This window comes from Gossypium hirsutum, chromosome A06 (assembly GCF_007990345.1).
Source record: "Gossypium hirsutum isolate 1008001.06 chromosome A06, Gossypium_hirsutum_v2.1, whole genome shotgun sequence".
NCBI classification, from domain to species: Eukaryota; Viridiplantae; Streptophyta; class Magnoliopsida; order Malvales; family Malvaceae; genus Gossypium; species Gossypium hirsutum.
In genome coordinates this window covers 37,085,253-37,109,749 of record NC_053429.1, presented here as the reverse complement: position 1 = coordinate 37,109,749, position 24,497 = coordinate 37,085,253, and the positions used below count along the sequence as shown (strand labels likewise).

Sequence of the window (24,497 nt, the reverse complement as noted above, 5' to 3'; positions counted from 1 at the left end):
AATCAATTTTGTCATTTTAGTAATTTATTAAATATGATGAAATTACTACACTGAGAGCACAAAAATCATAAGACAAGTAAGACAATGAATCTTCAACAAGCAATTATATGTTTCAGTAGTATCAAAATGATCATGGTTGGACTTTGGTTATATGTCAAAGAGGCTAATGAAAAACATCTCTCCTAGGCACGAACTTAAATTGTCACCTTGCTCCTAAAGACAAATTTAAATTGTTCATCTCAAAGGAAGAATATGATGCTCCAAAACATGAGCTTAAATTGTTCATCCAAAATATAATCTCTTAAGCACAAACTTAAATTGTTTATCCAAAAAATAAGGCTCCTAAAATGCAAGCTTAAACTGTTGTATCACTCCAAAGCACTGTATTAAAGTGCACATCTAAAAAAATAAAACTACGTCAAGACCTCATCTTTCAAAAAAAGGAGGTTATATAGGCAACCAGGTCTAATTGTCAAGTTTAGTCCAAATGAAAAAAAAAACTTTGACGACTAAAAATTGTAAATATTATCAAGAAACATTAAATATGAAGAAATTCTCGGCATCGGAAGCAATTCAAGTTTCATGATTTGCCTACTTTTACACTCCATAAAATTCATGTACGTGACCAAATATGGGGAAATGATTGTATGAAACAATGGCGCCACGTCATCTGTATCCCTTTCTAATAGTTTTATGCTACATCAGTATTCTTACCCAGAATTTCAGGATTTTATGCTGAAAAAAATTAAATTCAAATTAAAATCCTGAAATTCAGGATAAGAATATTGATGTGGTATAAAACTATTGGAAAGGGATACAGATGATGTGGCGTCACTGTTTCATACAATTCTTTCTCCCAAATATGAGGGACATTTGTAAAAGGAGAATTTTTGACCAATCAAAATTCATTGTGGGCCATTATTATTTATTTCTAATTAAATTAGATAATAAGATATTAATCAAGAAACTAAAAATTTAAAAATCTTTTATAAAGTTGTCATATAATCTCCTTTTGAGCGAGCTTATGAAAATGTTTTAACCAAACAACTCGATGCAATCAATTCCAATAATTAGGGGAAAAACCATACAACTTTTTTGTTTCTAGTTGTATTTGGATATTATTTATTATTTTAGTTTGCTTTAGATTATTTTCATTTCATTTTATTAATTTAATAAATTTAATGAATATTTAAAGTATTATTTTATCTCTAATTAATTTAAATTATATGAGATAAATTATAAATGAAAGATTTTAATCCTTACTTATCATTCAAATAAAAAAATTATGTTTTACAATAACTCCCTCTTACTTGATTGGCTAGCACTATAAAAAAGGATCACTTCTAAGCTATTCAACACAACTTGATAAGTTCGTAAGTGTAAAAATTCATAATTTAAAGATTGAAGAGAAGCTTTTGAAGCCTAGATGCTTTTTCTAAAACTCCCAAGAAAACTTTAAAAACTATTATATGATATCGTTTAATCAATAGAAAAGAGTCTAAACCATTCTTCAATATTAAGTCCAGAAGGAAATTTAAGCAAAATCATCCATCCAAAATAAGCCTTAAATACCTTTGATAAAAACTCTCCCCATTTGGTTGCATCAAATTAAAAGAGATAAAAATTTATTTTTCAATATAAAGTCTTGACAACCTTAGAAGCAAATCTCATTGATCCAAGATCAAGTATTAAAAACTCTCGAAGAAAATTGCATCAATCCAACATCAATCCAAAATCAAATCTAGATGATACTTGGACTAAAACTCAATAAAATAGAAGGATTAAAGTATTTATCCAAAGATTTTAATTCAATTTTATTAACAATTACTTTTATTTCAACTTTTAGTTCTTATTTTAACTCAAAAAATTTATGTCTACAATAACACAAAATTTTCACAAAGTAGTACGCATTCAAAGTCATTGGCATACATATACATTTTTATTTAATTTGAAAATTTACAATATTATCTCTTAGTGTGATAATGATCTTATGTATATACTATGCCTTAAAGTTTGGTTCTTTTTACAATTGAAGTTCATCCAAGCAAAACCCATCTTTCTATAATAACCTCAAAAATATATATTAAATTGATGCAATTTATTGGGACCTTCCTCGGGAAAGAACCTGTTTGAATTGGTCTAACACTGTATTCCTCACATTTTCTAGGGTTATTAGCCAATGATGATGAGTAAAATCATTTCTATAGAGGTGGTTTTCTAGGCATATCAAAAAAAAAAAATTTAACTCCTTCCTTGTGTTATTGCATATTTAATCCAACATAATAACATTGGTATAACCAAAAAAAAACAATTATATTCAAACACACATTTACATCGACAAACCAGATCATATGTTGCTGGCAATACTCTTCTCTAACTTTGCTGGACACATTATTCTAAAGAGGTACCTTCAAATGTGTTTATATGTACGTATGTTTGTTTGTTTACTTTCTAGTGCGAGAATATATATATAACTCTAAAGAAATTACATTGAAATTCTGGTTTTTTTTTCCTTTGATTTGATAGTGCATATTTTTGGTACTGCAGGTTCAATGGAGTTCCATCTGAGGAAAGATTACACTGGAGAACTTTCTTGGTTAAATTGGGAGCTGATAATCTCAAGGGTGCAAGAAATGAAGAGCGCGCTTTTTGTTTCTTCACAAAAGTATGTTAAAAAGAAATTTTCCCATAATTTTTGTTTGATTAGTTCCATTATCAAGCTGTAGTGAAAAAAACTTACATGGGTTCAAATTATTGATGTTATGTCAGGTTTAATTGTGTTTGTAACTCATTCCCTTTTGTTATTGTATTTACTTGTACCTAAAAAGGAAAATTCAATTATCATAAGATAATCTTGCATTTGATTAAGCAAACTCATCTCAATATCAGATTGTTTGAAACATGAAATTGAAATATTTATTGTCACATTAATGATAAAGTGAGATAAGGGTAGAGAATAGCCAATAGCCAATAGCCCATAGCCAAGGCCAATAGCAAAGGGGAGGGTAAATGGCTACACCTTTTTGTCCTTTCTTTTCATCTTCTTAATAATGACATTAGTTGCTTTAGTCCTCCCTCATAAAAGACAAAAAGCTTTAGTTGGTACGCACATTAATTTGTTTTTGTTGAACTATGTATGAAAACTAAGATAATAGTTTAGTTATTGGTAAACACAAGAATTTGAATTTTTTATATTTGTTAATTTGTTGTGTATAAATTATTAAACCGTAGATTTTTATTGTGTCTTATATATAAATTGATAAATTGTTGAGTTTTAAATCTGCAACGGTAAAGTCAATTATGTTATCGAAATTAGATTAAATTCTCAATTTTTTTTGTAAAATATAATGACTAAATTTTAACAAATTAAAATAGAGAAATTAAATTATTAGTGTTCATAAAGTGGAGGATGAAATTCATAGTGAAACTAATTCTTGACTTCCCACCTAGTTAACTTTAAGGCCTACATCTTTAATTACTATAGTTGTTAAAAAGTTTTGGACTTAAAAAGTGAACATAGTCAAGTATATAATGTATATAGGGTTAATATAATTTGTAGTCCCTAAATTTAGTAATTAAATATATTTTGATATCTATATTTTTTTTGTCAATTTTGATATTTAAACTTACTAATTGGGTTCATTTTAGTACTTGAATTTGATAAACATAAAAGTTTAATAATGTGACATTCTAAGATTGTGTCACATCATCACCTAAAAAAAATTAAGTGATAACGTGCACAATCTTAGAATGTCACGCAAACATATTTTGATAGAATTCAAATTCAATTACAAGTATGAACTTAGTTGTCAAATTCAAGTATCGAAGTGGACAAAAAATACAAGGATTAAAATAGGCCTAATTACCAAATTCAATTACTAAAATTTATATTTAGCCATATATATGTTCAATTATGGATGATTGAACCCCTTTTTATAAACATTGACTTTTGCTTCTTGGTTTGACTTTATCAGGTCAGTTTACATTGTTTACACAGTGCTGGGAGGTGTCCGCATATACATTGTCGGCAAGGATGAGTATGATGAACTTGCTCGTAAGGGCTTTTTGTCCTCTTAGTGCATGTAAACTCTGTACAATAGACCAAAGAAAAAGGGATCAATTCTACTAAAAAATTGTTAAGAAATACATGTTAAATGATGAACTAATTCTGGGTTTTGAATGTTGGTGTAGTGACTGAGGTGATGTTTGTAATAACCTCTTCAATCAAGGATGCCTGTGGGAAATCTCCAAGTGAACGCTTGTTTCTTGATAAATATGGATAGATCTGTTTATGTCTTGATGAAATTGTTTGGAAGTTAAAGGGATTTTTTTTTGTCTGTTTGGTTCCATTTTTAACCAATGTTTGGTTCTGAAACACGTTTTTTAATAATGTTGTTGCCAAGGGAATCCTGGAAAACACAGAGAAAGATAGAATCAGAAGGCGGATAGGATTAAAGCCTCCAAATCCAACAGAGATTTGATCAGTTCTTGTCTCCGGTTGAAGGCTGTGGTTCTTGCCATTCCCCCTTTCTCTTAGAAGATTGGACAATAAACTTTCTGCAAATTGGATATTTTAATTCTTTGATCTTTCCATTTGTTAAAAGCTTTGTTTTTGATCAAATTAAATACAAGAGGAGTTGTGAAATATATATATATATATTTTAAACAAATTTTTTGGTCAAAGTTGTCACCTTCGGAATAAAGGAAAATATGGAGCGGTGAAATCAAGAAAAGATTGTATACTAGTTTAGTATTTGAAAAGCACCTAGCAGTCAGCTTCGAAATCAAGAGCAAATTATATGCTAGTCACTATACTTAATTCCTTATGAATGCATTACAGTTGCGATTGAAAAGTGTTGTATGCTTAGTTCCTTATAAAAGTGTAATTTAGCATTACTGTTGCAGTTCAAAATTGATTTTGAAAGCATTTAGCTGTCAATTTCTTGGTTTGGTTCCAAAAGTAAAAAGTGTTTTGGATGGCAAAAGTCTTTGTTTAACATTGCTTTTGCTGTCAAAAAGTGCTATTGGATAGCCAAAAGGCAATGCTATGGTACAAATCCCTTTGTTACCATACCAGAAGAAAAGGCATATTTGATGTAAATACTTTTACGGTAAATGTCTCCAAAAGCTTCAATTGAAAGCAGTAAACCACATAGTCTTGGTGGTAGTTCAGGTCAGGGGACTCTCTATTCAGGCCAGCACGACCATATATTTATGGCTCATAGCTTAGTTTTCTTAAACGTAAAAGGCTAAGCTTCAACTTCAAAGGCTTCAAAACATTAAATATTTACCTTGCAATCTACCTGTGAGCTAAGTTTGAATGTGGATCACTATCAGCTTGTCCATGTTGTTAGCATGGGGAAAAAATAGTGAATATAGCCTGTAAGGACCATTTTAACAAAAGATTCATCTCATACAAGACAAACTAAACCAGTTCTGCATTGGACCATCTATGCCTAGATTCAAGAACTCATCTAACACCATGATATACGCAATAAATGCAGTCAAGAGTTGAAAGGCCAAAAATATCTACCATGCATATAATACAGTAAGGGAGAAAATTCAGCAACATAATTCCTAACAAGCATGGAAATCAATTTTAAATAATAAAATAGGTCATATAGCTAGCAGTAGAAATGATGTAACATTAGAAATCAACATTACAATTTATGCTTCAACAAATTGTACTGGACAAAAAGATCCGAATGCCACTCGTACTCAATCAGCTACGTAGCTCACAAGAGAGTCAACGTTTCCCATTCCCCGGCGCCTTACATTTTATTGTAGCAAGCTATTCCATTCCAGCGTTGTATAGGTTGATGAGAAGCAATGCCCCATCATCCTGGCACCACATTGAGCAACATTTGGGTTTCAAGAACTTCCCCATCCAGCCTCTTCTAGGCATTATAAACTGGACGCTATGTTGACATTCTCTTGATTGATGTGTCTCAGCAGGTTAAAGACAAAGTCCTCTGATAACTGATATATGCCTTGGTTGGTGTGCATTACAGCATTCACCAGAAACTGAACCCTTTGGTTGTGATGACTATAATGCAAGGGATTCGGCATGGATGCCCCCGGAATTAGGCTCATCGCTGATCCGAAGTGGCAATCTGAGGTAGTCCACTCCACTGCCACTCTTTGTTGGCATTTGAACCATGAGCAGCACAAATTATGACTCTGTATGTATTGCACCCACCGATAGCTCCATCAAGGGTGAAATCTGTGGTTCAGATCCACTAATCATCATCGTCCTCAGCAGTTCTATACCAGACCCAAGGTGAGCTTGAAGTCCCATTTTATCCTTTGTATCTCTGAGAAACAAAATTTGCACCAGGGTTCCAATCTCCAGTGGGACATGAGCTAAATTAATAGGTATGGTAGTCCTCCTCCGATGATTCAAGTAGTAAGGATCTTCAGGCCCCAATCTAAACCTTCAATGGCTCATTATCCAAAACACTAACTTGTCTCACCATTCCATGATCTCCTTTTCACTCCCTTCTCAACTCCATATATTTCAGGAATTTAAGCTTTTTCCCTCTAACACTCAACATAATCATGAAAAAACTTGATTCTAAGAAAATAACACTGATTAACTTTGCATGAAAACTTCTGCAATATTAATTCTTTACATCTGCACTTTTATCTCAAATTAAACTTTGAGCATATGTCAATTTTGGAGATTAACATAGACAAAAAGAATTTAAAGAATAAAGCGAAAAAAATTGTCAAGTTCAGTCACTAATTGTTATTTTATCAAAATAAAATACCTGTAAAAGTAAAATGGTGATTTTTGCTTTATTTTTTTAAGGAGTAAATCTTGTTTTTATTTTTTTATCTAATTAAATTAACATTCAATGACACTAAATTTAGAAAATAAAAATTAAGTTAACTAGATTGGGTGTTAAAATTTTAAGTTAATTAAATTAAATGGTACAATGTTGGTAGAAGATTTTATTAAAATTTATGTAAAAATTAAATAAAGTTTAAATCAAAATGGAAAAGCTAAAATTAATAAAAAAAATCATGTTGTAAATTTTAAATATTTAAAAAAAAAGAAAAGAAACTGACAAGTAAAATAACATTCTTTTACTATTTTCAATAATATAACTTACTCTGTAAAAATGTTTTTTAATTATTTTTTATGTTTTACAAATCAGATTGACTATCAATTGATTTAGTCATATTCAAATAATAATTAAATAAAAAATTTATAAATTTGATTTATCTATGGATTTTTTTTTAATTTCGAATAATTTATCTAAAAATCAATTCCAATTAATGGGGTTGGATTGTAGTAACATGGTTGTATTTGTAGTATAATTTCACTAAATGTGTGGGAACTGCAAAACCCAAAAATATCGTCTCCTAGCAGGAACAGAGAGTAAGTAATAATATAATCCAATTTTCGAATATTCTAAGAAAAATATGACTTTCACTTTTCTTTCTCTTTTATTCTCTATTATAAACATCGCTGGCCGCAGAATTTACTCTATTCACAAACAAAAAAAAGGGGTGGTTTTGATCTTTGATCAGGTGAGTGGAGTAGCATGAAGTTTTGTAAGAGCTTAAGCATATTGATCGAAGAAGCGTTGCCTGATTGGAGAGATAAGTTTTTTCCTTACAAGGATTTGAAGAAGCAGTTGAAGTTGATATACCCCAAAGATGCGAGCGAGAAGCAGCCTAACAAACGGCCCAGATTAGATTCATTGGACGGTGGGGATGGGGAGGAGAGCGAGGTTTCCAAGGAGGTGATGGATTTCGTTTTGTTGTTGGAAAATGAAGTGGAGAAATTCAATACCTTTTTCGTTGAAAAAGAAGAGGATTATGTTATCAAATGGAGGGTAAATTTTCTAAAAATTCCCCTTTTATTTTTATTCCAAAGTTTTAGTTTTTTTTTTTGGTGGGGGGGGGGAATCCCATTAGGTATTCTGGGATTAATTGTTGATTAAATAAAGGGGTTTTGTCTCTTTTTTTATGCTATTTATAGAGGATTATTTTGGAGCTTTGCTCTGAATTTAGTGATGGGTTTTTTGAAATTTTGAAGTTAATGAAGTAAAAAATGCATCTTTTCCCTCATTCAGAGAGCTCTATTTATAGAATTCTCTGTTGAATTGCCTGTTTCAATGTGAAAGATGGATGAATTTGATACTTTGTGGTGAATTTAGTGATGGGTTTGTTGAAAATTTTGAAGTTAATTAATTTAAAAAAAAAATAAAGAATCTTCCCCCATTCTTCAGTGTGAGAGATGCATGAAAGGCATATCTGTTTTGGTACTTTGTGGTGAATTTAGTGATGGGTTTGTTGAATATTTGAAGCTAATGAAGTAAAGAAAGAATCTTTTCCCTCTTATTTTTGTTATTATGTCCTTTATTATGAATTCAGAGAGCTTTGTTTATAGAATTCTCCGCTGTAATGTTTTTGTTACTTTTGAGATGTTATGTTTGAGTCTCCAACCATTTATGTTTCCCTCTCACACTCTAGAGTCCATTCCTGTTTGAGTCTTTCGAGTCCACACTATTTCAGCCCAGTCCTTTGGGAGATGTAGCATGTTTTCCTTTGAAAATAGAAAATTACAACAATATTCATGGTTTGAAAATACATTTTCACGTCCACTGCCACTAACAAAGAAGTTTCAATATGAAAAACGGATATTACAATGGCAAAGCCCACCTTGAAAATGCCTTGTCACAAAAAGAAAACTCTCCAGAGTTCTTATGTCTCCCACAGTCAGTTGGATGCAAGTCGAGTTGGTGGGGTCGGATGCTTGGCTTCTTTGGCACTTCCGACAGATTTCCTTTTCCCTGCAGCGTGTTTTATTGCTTTCTCCTTGTGACTTGCAGGAACTGCAAGATAGAGCAGAAAAGGCCAAAGCATCAGATGGAGAGTTGATGAATGTTGGAAGGGAGATTGTGGATTTTCACGGAGAGATGGTTCTGTTGGAGAATTACAGTGCCCTTAACTATACAGGTACTAATCTGTTTTTTTCTTCTTTTTTTTTTTTTTTTGCTTCAGTCCATCTTGTCAGCAAATGACTTAAAGCATAGACGGAACTAATTGATGTTCCGATCTCGGTGGTGCCTTACATTTTTCAAAATTCAAGAATGTATTTGTGGAATTCAATCTTCTCAGTAATTAGCAGTGTTTGTGCTTTGCTAATGTTAGCAACTTGCAATCTTGATGGCTTATATGGTCTAAAAGGACTGTATGAAGTTCATACGACCTTTCATAGATTCGAGAGTTGGTTGAGACTGCGTTCCATTACAATGTGTGAAAACTTTTGAACCTATATGATGTTACACAGGACTAGTGAAGATAATAAAGAAATACGACAAGCGAAGCGGTGCTCTTGTTCGCTTGCCCTTCATTCAAAAGGTCTTGCAACAACCGTTCTACCGGACCGATGTTCTTAATGAGCTTGTGAAGGAGTGTGAGATGGTACTTGATCGTCTTTTCTCCACAAATGAACCATCGGCATTACCTGATGTAACCAACGAGAAAGACCACAAACCTGATACTTCTAGCAGAAATAATGAAAACTTGCTCAAAGTTCCAAAAGAACTTGCAGAAATCAAGGATATGGAGAACATGTATATGAAGCAAACTTTGTCAGCACTACACGTCTTGAAAGAGATCCGGAGCGGAAGCTCAACCGTGAGCGTGTTCTCACTGCCGCCTTTGCAAAATCGTGCATTGGATGATCAGAAGAAAATTACTGTGTTAGAACAGGCAGCCAAATAAGCTCCCACCTTTTCTTTTCTTTTCTTTTTTTAACATATACTGCTGCAAGATACTTACAAAGCTTTGTATCCTAAATCCATTTTCTGATTGGAACATGTATGACACCTTTTCATGGCTAAAAACCTTTTAAGTGTTAGTTTAACATTGTTGTTGCGGTTTTGATTTTTTGTTTGGTTCTAACAGTATTCCCATGTGTTTTTGGATGGCAAAAGCCCCTTGTTTTAAAAGTGGTTTAGAAAAACAATGCTAAACACACTCTAAACTCTAATCTGAGACCTTAAAAGCAGATATCCAATGCACTTTACATGAATGAGCTAACATTCAAGAACCCTTTTTTTAACTTTCCCATGAAAATCTTCTGTGAGCCTGTGCTTTTTAAACCTCTAAAAACCCCACAAACCTTTCCAATGGTTCAGTCTACAACCCACCATTTCCAGTGAAAATGTCTATAGTAGCAGAAGCACCCAATTACCTTCAGGTCTTTTCTGATGGTTCCGTAAAACGGTTTGCACCTGAAATACCTCCCACCTCTGAAGAATCCTCTAGTGGATACAAGTCTAAGGACGTGATCATCGATCTGTCAAAAGCTATAACTGGGAGGATTTTCCTTCCTGATATCCCAGGACCATGCACCTCATCACTTCCAGTTCTTGTCTATTTTCATGGTGGTGGGTTTTGCATCGGCTCAACCACGTGGCTTGGCTACCATCATTTCCTTGGAGATTTTGCCGTCGTGTCACATTCCATTGTTCTTTCGGTTGACTACCGTTTGGCACCTGAACATCGCCTCCCTATAGCTTACGATGACTGTTATAGCTCCCTGGAATGGCTGTGCAGCCAAGTTAGTAATGAACCGTGGTTGAAGCAAGCTGATATCTCTCGTGTGTTTCTCTCCGGAGACAGTGCCGGTGGGAACATCGTTCATCAGGTTGCTATTAAAGCAATGAGAAACGAAACTTTACGTGTTAAGGTTAAAGGGTTATTATTGATACATCCATTTTTTGGCAGTGAAGAAAGGACTGAGAAAGAGAGGGCAGATGGTGCAACTGGCTATGTAGCAATGAATGACATGTTTTGGAAACTAAGCATACCCGATGGTTCAAACCGTGATTACTTCGGATGTAACTTCAAGAAACAAGAGGTTTCAGAAACCGAATGGAGAGAATTTCCTGCGGTGACGGTTTACGTGGCTGGCTTGGATTTCTTGAAGGAAAGAGGAGTGATGTATGTAGAGTTTTTGCAGAGGAAAGAAGTGAAAAGGGTGAAACTCGTCGAAACCGAAAACAAGTCCCATGTCTTCCATGTGTTTCATCCGAAATCAGAGGCGACTTGTTCGCTCCAGCAACAGATGAGTGAGTTCATGAAGAACAATTAACTTCATTGGCTAGGCTAGGTAGCATTGCAGGTTCAAGCATCAAATTAAATACATAGAAGTATTCCATTATGTATAAAGGATGGTAAAATATACATAGATGGTGATAGCCTTGTCTTGCGTTAAAGTTTAAGGAATGGGGTATGAGATGGGTTGGTCAAGCATCAAATTCCGCAAATCCTAAGAACATACATACATATATACATACATCTTATTCAAAAGCTCTGGAAGAATCTAGGCTGCGACGCTAACTTTTTTAATGCAGGGGAACCCTAGTCATCATCAGTGTTCATAAACCCCCCAATGAAGCCAGCACCATTGCAATTTCCACATAACATCTCCTTTCTGCCCCTGCAAAACGATCATATATTACCAAGTGATTCATGGTATAAGTACATGAACATCTAGGTTTAGGTTTCATCTACCCGCAAAGCCAACAGGAATCACCGGCTTTGAATTGTCCATTAAAGAAATCAACAGGGTTGACTCCACTGCCTTTGCATTGAGAGCAAACAACTGCACCTGCCAAATTAAATACAAGGAAATATAACACGACCTAACTTTGGTGTTAACTTTGGTCCTAACTTTGGTGTTTCAGTCCTTTCGAGTTCATTCAAATTTAAAGCTATGGTTTTTCAAAGTCGGTCATTATATGTTTGAATCATTTCGGGTTTTGGTTGCTTCAGGTCAATTCCGAATTACTTATTTAGATCGTTTTGAGTCCAAATGTTTTAGGTTTGAATAGGTAGATTTGAGGTTCTAATTAAATAACACTGTTAGACCTTAAAATTAAATCAACTGTGCAACAATTTATATAAAAAAATAGCAAAAAATTAACAATAATTTATATGCAACAAATTAGAAAAAAAATCAACTGATCAATTCATGTTCTGTATATATAAGAGAGTTGAAAATCATGTGTTTACCAACAAGGAGAGCAACAACTGAATTTTCCGTGAAGTAGAAGGAGCAGATTTATAATGAGCTTACCATTTCCATCGCAATCACCACAGATGACACTATTGGGTTTGGTGTTTCGGTTACTTGGGGCAGCCTATTATCAAAAAACACACAAATAAGAAGAAGAAAAAAAAAAGCAATACAAGAACATGGAAACAGAAGAAGCATCTATGTGAAGGGGAAGGGGTTATAAATAAGCTCTAACCTTGGCTTTTATCACAGATTGAAGTTTAGTAGCGGAGCAGGCTCGAAAGGCACCATGATAAGGAAAAACCTTGGGATTGCAAGCACTACAACTGAATATTGTCCCTGCTATCATGTTCCACAATATGTTTTAAAAAGAAAAATAAAAGCAAATGTCAGTTACAAGAAAATGAGAGAGAGGAAGTACTTGGTTTTTTTGTGGATGGAAAGGGTAGTAAATGTGGCGAGTATGAAGCAGAGGCCATTGGGTTTGCAGACTGGTTATTGGAGTTGCAATGTGAGAAGAAGCATTGGTTTTTTGCTTGCTGCTATGGTTGGTTGGTTGGCAATCGAAGGACAAACAAAATGGATTAGATATTTAGCCCAACATGTTAGATGGGTTGCCAGATTACAGTGGCATTCCTTACTTCCTCAAATTGTAGTTATAATCCTTCTATTATGCTCAAATTACAATCCACTCATATCGTTTTATCCTTTAATTACCGGTCTTCGATTGTTACAAACCAATACAACCAGTTTCTACTTGTATCGGCAGGCATCAATTCGTGGTTGTAGGTATAATTTTTTAATATTTTGTTTGTTTCAACCATTTTCACTTTTTAAAATTACATTAAAAATAAATTTATTCATTCAATCAATTTAATAATTTTAAAATCTATGTTTATATATAAATATTGTTTTTTATTCAATGCATATAACCATATTTAATCATACACAAGTAATTAAAATATATAAAAATATTTTGAGAAATACTAATAAACCCAAAACTATAAATATAGACACCAAAATCGATGTGTTCTACCACTCCTCGTCCCCTTCCGCTTACCTTCATCTCCTTTCTGACACCACCTTCCCATACCCAATATTTTTCCCTGCTTCTTCCCCACCCTTGACTTTCTCATCGCCACCCACACCCTGCTGTTTTGGCCTTTTTTACGCCTCCCCAATCTTTTTCCCTCCTCTCTTTGCTTCAGGGTGATGGTTGAGCTTTCTTGAAGCGTTGATAGCTCGTGTGATCGAATCTGAAACTGCTATTGTTTTCGAACCAGTGTAAACCAAGTCTTTTGAGCCTTTGATAATTCATTTTGTCTATATCTGACTCAGTGAGCTTTGATTTGACGAGGCTGCGCAAGTTTTACCAGAAACAACATGACTATCCTCGATGGAATCAACTAGTTCTTTGACTTCAACCTGATGTCTGACACCAAACGATGTGGCTTGCTTCCGTGATGTTCCTGATCTGATCATCATTTTTTTTCATGCTATGGCAGTGCTATAAGGTTGAGTGTTGTTCTTCGATCAACCATTCATACCGTTGCTACGATATGAATAGCTTAGAGCTTTAAGTTCATATGTATAGGGCCATTTCAATCTCCTTTCTTTGATTATAAAGCTTGCAGTGCCTCAAAACAAAAAAAAACAAAAAAAAGCAATATAAATATGATACGGCCTTGGATACCATGATACCTTCAATAAAAAACATCACCATATAAAATCCCAAACCAGTGAATTGAGTAAACTCCAACTCTACCAAATGAAATTTTTATTTAATGAAAGATGAACAAAATGGAAAAGAATGGAACCTACTCCACAATTACTACCACTACATATAAGGAAACAGATTTAAAAGACAGTTATGCTCCAAATTATATCTTATGACATGCAATTCTCTGGAATAGCGGCAAAAAGATGTCCTCAAAAAGGTAATTTACCCTTACAGATTGATTGACATCAAATCCTACTAATAGGCTACAACACTCTTTTAAGCAGCAGTCAGAAGCCACATGGCCTCCGGAAACCCCGCAAATTTAGGCCTCTGACTCCAGTATTGCCGACTGTAAGCTACTTCATTATGATGGCACTACCAAAAAGAAAACAAATTGTCAATACAGAAGAAAATTTGGACACCAACCTAGTATAGTGAGAAATCAAATTAGAAAGCACATATTATTGCCAATATATCAAGCAAAAATAATTTAAGACAGAAAGGGACAAACCAAAACCAAATATCCTACTTATGCATGGAAGCAGGTTATTAGTATGTAGATATGGTAGGCCATAAAAAGAATCATACTGTATGTAGATGTATCAATCTGCTCAGGAAGCTCCTTTATATCCACCTCAAACCTCTCCTGGACCTACAATGGATCGTGAAATTTTGATTAGAGGTTGACACGTCATAGGACAAAATGATGCTAGAAAGGTTTAAACCCAAACCTGATTGAGCACATCAGAATCTGAAGTAGATGAAACAAATGTAATTGCAAGACCCTTGGTACCAAACCTACCAGCCCTACCAACCTGCCAATAAACCAAGACACAACATTAGTCAGTTTACATGCATAAAACAGAAGCAATACTATACAGATAATTCACTTTAAACATTAAACAAAACCCACCCTGTGCAGGTATGTATCAGCAGAATCTGGCATATCGTAGTTGATGACAATGTTAACACGTTCAATGTCAATTCCCCTTCCAACCAAATCTGTGGCCACTAGAATTCTTTTATGCCCCTCCTTGAAACCCTTGTACCGAGTCAGCCTACAATCATCAGTTTTAAAAAAAAAATACAAGATTAGATACTTCTATTATTAAATATCAGCTAAACCTAATTAGAGAAGCTAAACCATGTAATATTTAAGCAAGGAGAATTATACTACTGGAACAGAAAAAGAAACCCAAACTTCTAAAAATATATAGCAAGTAAATAACAGTTTCTAGAAAGAAGACATAAGACGCACAAGCCAAACCCTAAAACAAGGGACCAAAATATGGGATCTTGAGCAAGATAATGTTACAAAGTTAACTGAAAACTATAAATCAAGTAAAGAAAAGCATTATTTTCTCCACATATGTTCTCTATGAGAGGAAAAAATATAACAAAAAAATAAATAACCATACTGCATAACCCAACTCAACCAAATCATGTTCATACTAAAGACTCCAGGGTTCCAAGTGCACAAAACCACCACAACATCCAGTGTAGCAGAAAACATAAAATAAGCAACTGAACGACCATACTTGGTGCATTAAGAAAACATGATAAAGAAATGCCTCAAAAACCTTTGAAAGAAGATCTTTAAAAGTATATAAAAGTCCTTGAGTCATATATAGTATAAGAAAATATAAAGTATCCTAAGCCCTCATAAATTTAAAATAAAAAAGGGACAATGTATAAAGAACGAATGAAGCATGATAAGTACAAACCTTTCCTCCTGGGACATGCCAGAGTGGATGCATATAGAAGGAAAATTACACTCTACAAGTAACTTGTTTAACTCAGCAGCTCGGTTCACACTTTTGACAAAGATAACAACTTGGTTGAAGTCCAATGCATCAAGGAGGTCATTCAACTTGCGGTTTTTCTCCAGCTCACTCAATTTGATGTAGTGCTGCCATTGGAACCATTTTGGTGATTAGGTCTTGAATTATCTTTAAAAATAACAAGTTCATGAGGGTGAACTAGGCTCATGGAACAAACCTGCACAAGACCGTGAAGGGTCAACTTGGCCTCGTCGTCCACATAAATTTCCATTGGCTGAAAGGAACAAATGTGACAGTAAATCATATTAGCGAGCTTCCTCAAGAAAATGGAATCCAGTACAAAATGAATTATGGATGCACATCGCTTGATTTGAGATTCTGGTCCATCTGACTTGCCTCCTTGCAGATTCATTACTTAATCACAGCAAGTACGTGCTATTCTCCTCAAAAGCAATGATTCTATTACAAAACAACACAGCACCCAAAGAAGGAAACATCCAACCCTTCTTAATACCCCCAGCCTAAGCCCAAACCCATAGCCTTAATTGAAAACAACTAAGAAGTCAAGCTTAAATTTAAATAATAATAAAAAGATCACAAAGATCCACTACTTCAAAAGCCTAAACACTGCAAACCTATCACTTCACTACTAACCTTCCCCAATCAATCTGCATAACCCAGAAATGATTAGTTGAAGAAACTGCACCCAAGCAACACCAGTAGCAAGCATATAGTGATGGACCTACCAAGATTAAAATTTTACATAACTCTTGTTGAAAGCTGGGAATGAATTAAAAAGATACTTTCTAAATTCAAGTAGTATTGGCCACGGAATATTACATCTTGCATAAATTTCTTGCAAACGGGGCGAATTTCTTTGCTGAGCGTAGCAGAAAACATCATAACTTGCTTATCATGGGGGGTCATCTTGAAAATTTCCTGCACATCTCTCCTCATGTCTGCAGGAGATAAATAAAATAAATACCAGAGGGAATGCAATAAGTAAAAGAAGCATAAAAAACTTGTACATTTATCTAGCTCCAGGTAAAGAAAACCATACCGAGTGATTCAAGCATCTTGTCACATTCATCAAGAATGAAATGCCTGACATTCTTCAATGAAAGGTCCTTGTCTCTAGCCAGAGCCAATATCCTTCCAGGTGTCCCAACAACAATGTGGGGGCATTCATTTTTCAGCAGATCTTTGTGTACTTTGACGTTGACACCACCATAGAAGACAGCAACCTTAATATCAGGCAGGTAAGTACTGAACCTCTCAAACTCATGACAAATCTACAAGGGGATAACTAAAATGAGATAACATATATCATATAACCTCAAGAATGTAGAAGGAAATTTTATGACCAGAAAGCTTACAGAAAAAGATGCAGAACATGTTCTTACCTGATAAGCTAACTCTCTTGTATGGCATAAAACGAGGGCAATAACTTGTCCTGGAGTTGGCTCAATCTGCTGTAATGATGACAAAACAAAAACTGCAGTCTTTCCCATCCCTGATTTAGCTTGGCAAATGACATCCATACCCAGTATGGCTTGGGGAATACATTCATGTTGCACTGATGAACCAAAGAAATGTGCATCAAGGAATCCGACGTAAGTAAAATATAACCTCCGCGATCCTTTTAATTTAACTTTATGATAGTTGCATATTACCTGCAAAAACAATGCATCAAAATAGAGGTTTTAAGCTGAACAAGAAATTCACATTAAACATACACAAAAGAGGCTATAAATCTAAATTGGACATTTTGAGTAGAATTCCCAAGCTTGAGAAAATAACAATAAAACTGCCAAAGAGCAAGCCATCAATGTAATTTAAATTGCAATTTTGGTTCTAGGAACGGAACTACATATATCTTTTAACAAATATATAGAAACGAAAGAGTAAGAGTCAGAAACTTGCCTTCGGAAGGGTGCTCAAACCCAGAGTCAACAATTGCCCGAAGAAGCTCTGGCTTCAAAAGGAAGTCTCTGAATCCTGAACTGTGAATCCCAACATAGCCCCTACAGAAGAAAAGGAGAATATATTAATTACCATCATATACGAAAGCAAAATAAAATCATTTGAGACCAAAGAAAAATAAAATTGACGCAACTAGTATATGTTCTAACCTTCTGTTACCAGAAATTGCTCTCTCCCTAAAGATTCTCAAATTCACATGTAAGTTCACAATTAGAGATCACTAACGATCAAATTCAGTAAAACTAATGTTCCAATTAGCATACAGTTTATTATAAAATTACTGATTAAAAGAAACAATTCACAAAAAAATTATATATATAGAATTATGTATTTATATAAACACAAAAACTACATATATTTAAGTTCCAATAAATCGCAATCCGTTCCCACTAAAAGAATCTATCGAATTTAATTTTATAGTAGTGAATTGTACTCTAGTTTTCATTCCCGGTACTGGACCGATCCGCATTACACGTAACTTGTTCGAAGCAAAGTTCGTTCGTTCTTATATGAGAACAAATATAATTTAAATAAGAAATGAAAAAGGAGTAATAAAGAGAAAGTAAAAGCTCACTTCTTCCCGGCCTCGCCGTTGACTTTAGCAGTCACGGAGTCAGGTGCTTTCTCTTCTTCTTCCTCGTAGTCGAGAAGCTCTTCCTCGTAAGCATCGTTGTCCCTCGTTTCTCCCATTCTTCTACAAATCCCAATAACAAATAATTAGGGTTTTAGCAAAGTAGGAGATCGAAGAGTAACTGAAAACATGGTCCTCATAAAAACAAATTTCAAAGAAAGACTGTAGATTTGGAAGATTTACCTGAGAAGTTAATTGAAAGAGGAGGGAATTTTGGGGTTTAGGATTAAGTTCAAAGAGAGTCTGCAAAGGAAAAAGGTTAGCACTTAAAGTGGAAGAAAGAAAAGATTTAGATTTGAAAAATAGAGAGAGAAAATAGGGTTTTCGGGTTCGACTATCGATCGTCGATATTGCCCGAAATGACCTCGCTTCTTCTCAATATTTACCATCGACTACTGCTCTCCCTAGTTGGATATAGCGTTCGAATTGTGAACATCTTTAACCTTTATTAAAAAATATGGAAATTAAATTTATTTTAGTATTTATATTTTTATTTTCGTACTTAAATTTGGTAATTACACTTATTTTACTTTTAAATTTTAAAAATAAAAAAATTAATAATGTGACACTCTTATATTGTATTATGTCATTATTTGAAATTTTAAAATATACATAATATTATCATATAGTATTGCGTTATCAAATTTTAATGAAATATAATTTAAAAATTAAAACAAATTTAATTACCAATATTAAGTATCAAAGTAGATAAAAAAATATAAATATCAAAGTGAGACTAAAAGTTATATTAACTCTTTTTAGATTTTTAAGTATTTTGCATTGTTATAAAAAGTACTTTCAAAAGTTAAAAGGATTACTTAGATATTATATTTCAAAGTAAAATTAAGTTAATATTTAAATCATATTTTTAAGCAATTAATATAAAATATTTAAAACTTTTAGTTTGAATGTATAAACCATATTTATCATTTATCATTTATAATCTATAATTTTATAATATGAAACTCAAATTAGCTTTTGAAAAATCGAAAGATAGAATTTTCATTTTTTTTTAGTTTAGTTTGAAAAAATAATTTTTAAATAAAAACTTATGATTTAGCATTATTTAAAGGATAAGAATTTCGTTTGGCTTGAAAAACCCCATTTGAAAAGAAATGCTAAATGCAATCTAAATTTTATTTCGATAAAAAATTTGATGGGTTTTTACCAATGCAATATAGTTAGTACTAGCAAGAAAAATTGAAAATCGATAAAAATTAAAGTGTTCAGATAATTTATAAAATACAAGTTTAAAAATTATAATTATTCGAACTCGAGTCAAATTTTATTTTTATTTAATATATAATTAATATATTTTTTATTATATAAAAATAAATATTTTATATTAAAAATAGTAAAAATAATTTAAAAGTTCTTGAAACATTATTGTTTTTAGAAATATTTACGAAAAAGATTTTAAAAGTTTATATAATAATATTCAAAAGTTATAAAAAAAAGCTTATTTTGTTAAAATAAGTCAAAATTAAAATGAAAAAAATGAGAACCAAATCGAATTATGACAAATGGTTCAAAAAAATCTAAAAAAAAAGCTCGATCAAACTGAACTAATATCACTCCTAGTTAGAGGTGTCCATAGATCGGGCCAAGTCCAATAAAAAATTAAGGCCTGTTTGTTAGGCCTGAGCCCGGCCCGAAAATGAGCTTAAAATTTTGCCCAAGCCTGATCCAGATAAAAATGCTAAAACCCGAGCCCGGCTCAGCTATATTAATTTTTAAAAAAAATATAATACATTAAAAATACTAAAAGCATTAAAATGTTTCCTAACAAATTAAAAATAAATTTTAAAAATATGTATACTTAAATAACACTCAGATATGTGCAATTTAACAAGTAAATGTCTCTAAAATAATAACAAAATTAACAATAAAACAAGAGTTATATAGTATCCAAATAATAACAATAAAATAGTAACAACATAATTATGAAATTGTAGCAAATAGTAAAAAAAACAACAAGAAAATAGTAATAAAATAATAATAAGCAAGAAAATAATAAAAAAATAGCAAGAAAATAATAAACAAACAAATCATTTCTGGTCAAAAAAGTCTTACCCGAGGCCTGACCCGTTTTCTAAACGAACCTTATTTCTTGTCCAAATTCATTTTTCGGTCTTATATTTTTACTCAAACCCTCTCACTTTTCTGGTAGGCCTTCAGGCTCGATCCGGTCCATAAATAGGTCTACTTATTGTCAGTACTTATGCATACAAGTTGATTTCAATTAATACAAAATTTTGATATTTTAAATAAATTTTTAATATTTTTATCTTAACATTTTTTAATAATTGCATAAAATTAAACATAATTAATAAATTAAGTATTAAACCTAATTATTATTTTTAAAATTTATATTTACATAAAAACATATGTATACATTATGTTAATATAACATTTGGTACTTGATTTTAGGGGTATTCACACTTCGGTTAAAATCGAATTTGTAACACACCCTACCTGTATCCGTCATTAGAACAGGGTACGAGGCATTACCGAAGCTTATCGAATCATTCTTAATTAGGGGAAAAAGTAAAAGAAAGTAAACATGTAATATTTAATAAATTCGTATAACATGGTAATTAACTTACCGCTTCTCTATATTCAACATAATTATACAAAGCATAATTATTCGAATTGATCATGAGTCCTAATATCTATTCTTATCACATTGTTAGTCATACAATTCATATAAATATCAAGAAACATGTATGTGCTCAACTTTCATTAAATTTCTCATATGCATAGACTTTTACGCATCATTTATTCACATAACTTATAACAATCATATCTATGTATTTTAAATACGCTTTCATAACAATTTGTCTTGATTTCAGACTATCTCATATTGGAGCTTTACTCATCAAATCATTTGAAATACTGTCTTTATACAAATAGTACACTTGAGTTGCATAATTCTATAATTATAAATGAACACATTTATAAAATATATTCCATGTTCATATATCATAGTCTCATGTCTCCATATATCAAATATATAACCATCATTTTCTTGTGTTTCAGATAAATACATATAACCATATATAAGCATGCCATTCACTATTTCTTCCTGTCTATCACAATTTCAAATGACAGATTCATGTGAATGAGCTCAATAATAACCATGAAAATACTTACCACATTCTTTCACACATGTTCCACTTATAACATTTTTTTTTATATTTGGCTTGACATTTACTAAACAATATCGGATATTCTTTTATTAGGTAATATCAAATATTCAAATTATTCTTTAACATATATAACATTTAATTCAAACATGAATTTATAACATTTTTCATTTTAACAAAGTTTAACATTTACCAAATATAATCGAGCATGTGATCAATTTATGCATAAGTCACTCACATATTTTTCTCCTCCTCCTCTCCATTCCACATCCTTAATGTATATAACATGCTTATAAGTAACATTATCTATAATTTCACTATTTACTTATATTTATATTCTAAAGTTGTTCATCTGTGTCATAGTCACTAAATTATTTTTAACTTGAGCTATGGAACTCCAAATTAAGATCCACTAATTTTCTCTGAAACTAGACTTACATATCTTCTTACCATAAAATTTTTAGAATTTATGGTTTAGCCAATAAGTACAGTTTATTCTTTAAACTCACCCATGTTCTGCTGTCTGACAATTCCGACCCTTCTTCACTAAAAATTAATTATCTCCTCATACGAGATTCGAATAATGTTCCCGCTTGTTTTTCTTGAAAAAAAACTCATTCAGGATTTTAAACATATAAATTTAAGCCCCTAATTATTTTTTTTCAAATTTTGATGATTTTTCAAAGTCAGAACAGGAGAACCCAAAATCATTCTGACCTTATCTTACAAAATTTATTATATCTCATGATTTACAATTCCATTGCTTACATCGTTTCTTCTATAAGAAACTAGACTTAATAAGCTTTAATTTCATATTTTATTCATCCTTTCATTTGATTTCTAAAATTTTTGGTGATTTTTCAAAGTTAGACTACTGCTGCTGTCCAAAACAGTTTTAATGCAAAATGTTAATTTCCATTTTACCCCAAATTTCACAGTTCATACAATTTAGTCCTTGCTCAATTAACCCCTCAATTGAGATAATTTTCTCAATTAATGCTTTATTTTATCATTTTAAACTACTTCATAGCCCCTGAAAATCATAACTTTAGCACTAGACCTTAATTCCAAACTCTTTCATAGTTAGGTCCTAAAATCAATTTCCATCAATTTTACTTAATAAAATCATTATATATCAAAATTAAAACTTCAAATCTATATTTATTCATCATATGCTTCCAGCACTCATCCATAGCAACTTTAAAAATTAGCCATAGAATTAAAAACTAATGACATAGTAAGTTGGACCCAATTGTAAAAGTCCAAAATCTTAGAAATTTCAAGGAGAAAGCAAGAATTAAACTTACGTGAAGCTAGAGTATGAAAACCAGCTTGAACCCTCTTCCATGGCTGTTTTTCAGCTGATGAAAAAGAAGAGAAAATGAAGAGAATTCTAGATATTCCAATTTGGTCCCATTTTTATTTAGCTAATTTTGGCAATTTTTCAATTTTGCCTTTATTTCACCAATTTCCTGATTTTTCTCGGCTATTGCCGCCCAAAATATCTCCTTTGGGCTTATTTTCACTTTAGGTCCTTTCTCATTTGACAATTAAGCTATTTAATCCTTCTAGCAACTTTTACACCTTTTTCAATTTAGTTCTTTTTATTTAATTAATCACCCAAATGTCAAAATTTTCTAACAAAATTTTAATACTACCTTATTGACACTCCGTAAATATTTATAAAAATACTTATGGCTCGGTTTATAACACCGAGAGCTCGATACTTTTTTTTCTCAATTACTTGACTAAATAAATCTTTGTAAAACACAATTTACTATTTCAAAAATATTTTAAAAGCTACATTTGACTCATAAATAATAAATAATATAATCTACGAGTTTATTTTTTAGATTTGATGGTCTCGAACCACTATTTCTGACATCACTAAAATTTGGGCTATTACAGAATTAATTGACCGAACCGATCTAATTCGATTAATCAGTCGATGACCGGATTTAGTTCGATCGGAAGTCGGTTAATGATTTTTTGAAATTTCGGTTAGCAGTTAATTTGGTTTGAAATCGGGTAATTAACCAAATTAACTAAAATATTTGTTGTTTTCAAGACTTATATAGTGTTTGGTTGTTAACTTTCAAAACTTATGTAATGTTTCTAATATCTTATTTGTTGTTTTCACCTACATTTAATATTTTTTGAATTATTAAATAAAAGAAATAAACATTAGTAATGTATTTTTTATATGTTTAATTCTTATACTTATTTTAACCAAAAGACAAAAACATATAAATTTTGATTCGGTTAACGATTAAAGATTTTTACATTTTGAATAATTCGATTAATAATAATTTGGTTCAAATATTAGCCAAACCGACCATTTAAACTTGACTTGACTTGACTTTAACGTTTAATTTTGGTACCTAAATTTTTTATCCAAATAAACACAAATTTTAATTTTCGCCACATTTTAGTCCAATTTTTGTAATACAATTAAAATGAGATTACATGACCAATTAGGTTTGTACAAATAGAATGTACTTACCACATCAGCAAACACCTTAAAAAAAATCTAAACAATTAGGAAATTTTGAAAAATTAAAATATATATAATCAATCACTTCCGTAAATTTCGAAAAAATTAATTAAAATTTTAGAAAATTTAAAAAAGTATATAAAAAAGTTTATAATATATGTAAATTAAAATTGGATTAAAATGTGTGACAAAAATTAAATTTGAATACCAATTTGGATTGAAAAAAAGTTAGCTCTCAAAAAAAAATATTGAAGCCAAAGTTAAGTACTAATTTTTATGTCAATCCTTATACATACATAATTTATATATATATACGTAATTTATATATATATACATATACATATATCTTTACTATATTTAAATTTTTGATTAAGTTGGTAACTGGATACTATCTCAATTGGTGTTACAAGTGTATTTTTATCTTTTAGTATTTATATTTTTATCTTTTAATATATTTATAAATTAATAAAAGTTACATATGGTAACTATTTGAATCAAAGCTTCATTTTGTGTTTATTATAAATTTTTAATAAATATTTTTATTACATTTTTTTACTCCAGACTATAATCTAATATTTCAATAAAAAATAAAAAATTGATCTGTAAAATAAAATTTTTTAAAGTATTGATAAACCTAAAATAATAAATCAAATCACACTAATACAAATACTTATATAAGTATGAAAATAAAAACAAAAA

The 24,497-nt window shown here is 31.7% G+C and overlaps 5 protein-coding genes across 11 annotated transcripts; 3 read left to right on the top strand and 2 right to left on the bottom strand.

Annotated features, from left to right (window-relative positions):
- The first annotated feature begins 2,310 nt into the window (after positions 1–2,310).
- LOC121230627 (TSET complex member tstD) lies at positions 2,311–4,631 on the top strand. 2 transcript variants are annotated; one of them, XM_041115649.1, is made up of 4 exons: positions 2,311–2,404; positions 2,548–2,665; positions 3,975–4,054; positions 4,192–4,631. In XM_041115649.1, exons 2-4 carry the CDS (start codon positions 2,553–2,555, stop codon positions 4,281–4,283), a joined length of 285 nt encoding a protein of 94 aa, XP_040971583.1. In that variant the 5' UTR covers positions 2,311–2,404; positions 2,548–2,552; the 3' UTR covers positions 4,284–4,631. The 2 variants fall into 2 exon arrangements, with proteins under 2 accessions (XP_040971583.1, XP_040971582.1); XM_041115648.1 differs by lacking the exon at positions 2,311–2,404 and having other exon boundaries at positions 2,500–2,665.
- A 1,157-nt stretch (positions 4,632–5,788) lies between these two features.
- Positions 5,789–9,883, top strand: LOC107962896 (SPX domain-containing protein 2). Its single transcript, XM_016899446.2, has 3 exons — positions 5,789–7,844; positions 8,844–8,970; positions 9,305–9,883. Exons 1-3 carry the CDS (start codon positions 7,551–7,553, stop codon positions 9,739–9,741), a joined length of 858 nt encoding a protein of 285 aa, XP_016754935.1. The 5' UTR covers positions 5,789–7,550; the 3' UTR covers positions 9,742–9,883.
- A 300-nt stretch (positions 9,884–10,183) lies between these two features.
- LOC107962895 (probable carboxylesterase 17) lies at positions 10,184–11,334 on the top strand. Its single transcript, XM_016899445.2, has one exon. The coding sequence runs from the start codon at positions 10,184–10,186 to the stop codon at positions 11,114–11,116; it is 933 nt and encodes a 310-aa protein (XP_016754934.1). The 3' UTR covers positions 11,117–11,334.
- On the bottom strand, positions 11,161–12,753 carry LOC107962897 (protein BUNDLE SHEATH DEFECTIVE 2, chloroplastic). 4 transcript variants are annotated; one of them, XM_016899449.2, is made up of 5 exons: positions 12,465–12,753; positions 12,279–12,385; positions 12,104–12,167; positions 11,539–11,635; positions 11,161–11,458 (listed from the first exon to the last, which is right to left on the bottom strand). In XM_016899449.2, the coding sequence occupies exons 1-5, from the start codon at positions 12,520–12,522 to the stop codon at positions 11,386–11,388; spliced, it is 399 nt and encodes a 132-aa protein (XP_016754938.1). In that variant the 5' UTR covers positions 12,523–12,753; the 3' UTR covers positions 11,161–11,385. The 4 variants fall into 4 exon arrangements, with proteins under 4 accessions (XP_016754938.1, XP_040971581.1, XP_016754936.1 ...); XM_041115647.1 differs by having other exon boundaries at positions 12,279–12,382; positions 12,465–12,748; XM_016899447.2 differs by having other exon boundaries at positions 11,161–11,464; positions 12,465–12,739.
- Positions 12,754–13,803: 1,050 nt separating this feature from the next.
- LOC107962898 (DEAD-box ATP-dependent RNA helicase 15) lies at positions 13,804–18,568 on the bottom strand. Of its 3 annotated transcripts, none has more exons than XM_016899450.2 (12): positions 18,342–18,568; positions 18,102–18,221; positions 17,468–17,568; positions 16,948–17,120; positions 16,605–16,836; positions 16,385–16,503; positions 15,762–15,818; positions 15,488–15,672; positions 14,677–14,821; positions 14,495–14,578; positions 14,352–14,415; positions 13,804–14,138 (listed from the first exon to the last, which is right to left on the bottom strand). In XM_016899450.2, the coding sequence occupies exons 2-12, from the start codon at positions 18,215–18,217 to the stop codon at positions 14,128–14,130; spliced, it is 1,287 nt and encodes a 428-aa protein (XP_016754939.1). In that variant the 5' UTR covers positions 18,218–18,221; positions 18,342–18,568; the 3' UTR covers positions 13,804–14,127. The 3 variants fall into 3 exon arrangements, with proteins under 3 accessions (XP_016754939.1, XP_016754940.1, XP_016754941.1); XM_016899451.2 differs by having other exon boundaries at positions 18,102–18,218; positions 18,342–18,460; XM_016899452.2 differs by lacking the exons at positions 18,102–18,221; positions 18,342–18,568 and having other exon boundaries at positions 16,948–17,217.
- Positions 18,569–24,497: the final 5,929 nt, after the last annotated feature.

Bases quoted from the DNA above. Each gene is read 5' to 3' on its own strand.
- LOC107962897 (XM_016899447.2), bottom strand. From the start codon at position 12,522: ATGGCCTCTGCTTCATACTCGCCACATTTACTACCCTTTCCATCCACA. The intron at 11,636-12,103 runs GTAAGCTCATTA...TTAATTTGGCAG, and splicing joins TGGTGATTGCGATGGAAATG to GTGCAGTTGTTTGCTCTCAA. The intron at 11,465-11,538 runs GTAGATGAAACC...ATCGTTTTGCAG, and splicing joins GATTCCTGTTGGCTTTGCGG to GGGCAGAAAGGAGATGTTAT.
- LOC107962898 (XM_016899450.2), bottom strand. From the start codon at position 18,217: ATGGGAGAAACGAGGGACAACGATGCTTACGAGGAAGAGCTTCTCGAC. The intron at 17,121-17,467 runs GCAAGTTTCTGA...TTGGTTCATCAG, and splicing joins GTTTGAGCACCCTTCCGAAG to TGCAACATGAATGTATTCCC. The intron at 14,416-14,494 runs GTTTGGGTTTAA...GATCCATTGTAG, and splicing joins ATTCTGATGTGCTCAATCAG to GTCCAGGAGAGGTTTGAGGT.
- LOC121230627 (XM_041115649.1), top strand. From the start codon at position 2,553: ATGGAGTTCCATCTGAGGAAAGATTACACTGGAGAACTTTCTTGGTTA. The intron at 2,666-3,974 runs GTATGTTAAAAA...TGACTTTATCAG, and splicing joins CTTTTTGTTTCTTCACAAAA to GTCAGTTTACATTGTTTACA. The intron at 4,055-4,191 runs GTAAGGGCTTTT...ATGTTGGTGTAG, and splicing joins TGAGTATGATGAACTTGCTC to TGACTGAGGTGATGTTTGTA.
- LOC107962896 (XM_016899446.2), top strand. From the start codon at position 7,551: ATGAAGTTTTGTAAGAGCTTAAGCATATTGATCGAAGAAGCGTTGCCT. The intron at 7,845-8,843 runs GTAAATTTTCTA...TGTGACTTGCAG, and splicing joins ATTATGTTATCAAATGGAGG to GAACTGCAAGATAGAGCAGA. The intron at 8,971-9,304 runs GTACTAATCTGT...GATGTTACACAG, and splicing joins CAGTGCCCTTAACTATACAG to GACTAGTGAAGATAATAAAG.
- LOC107962895 (XM_016899445.2), top strand. From the start codon at position 10,184: ATGTCTATAGTAGCAGAAGCACCCAATTACCTTCAGGTCTTTTCTGAT.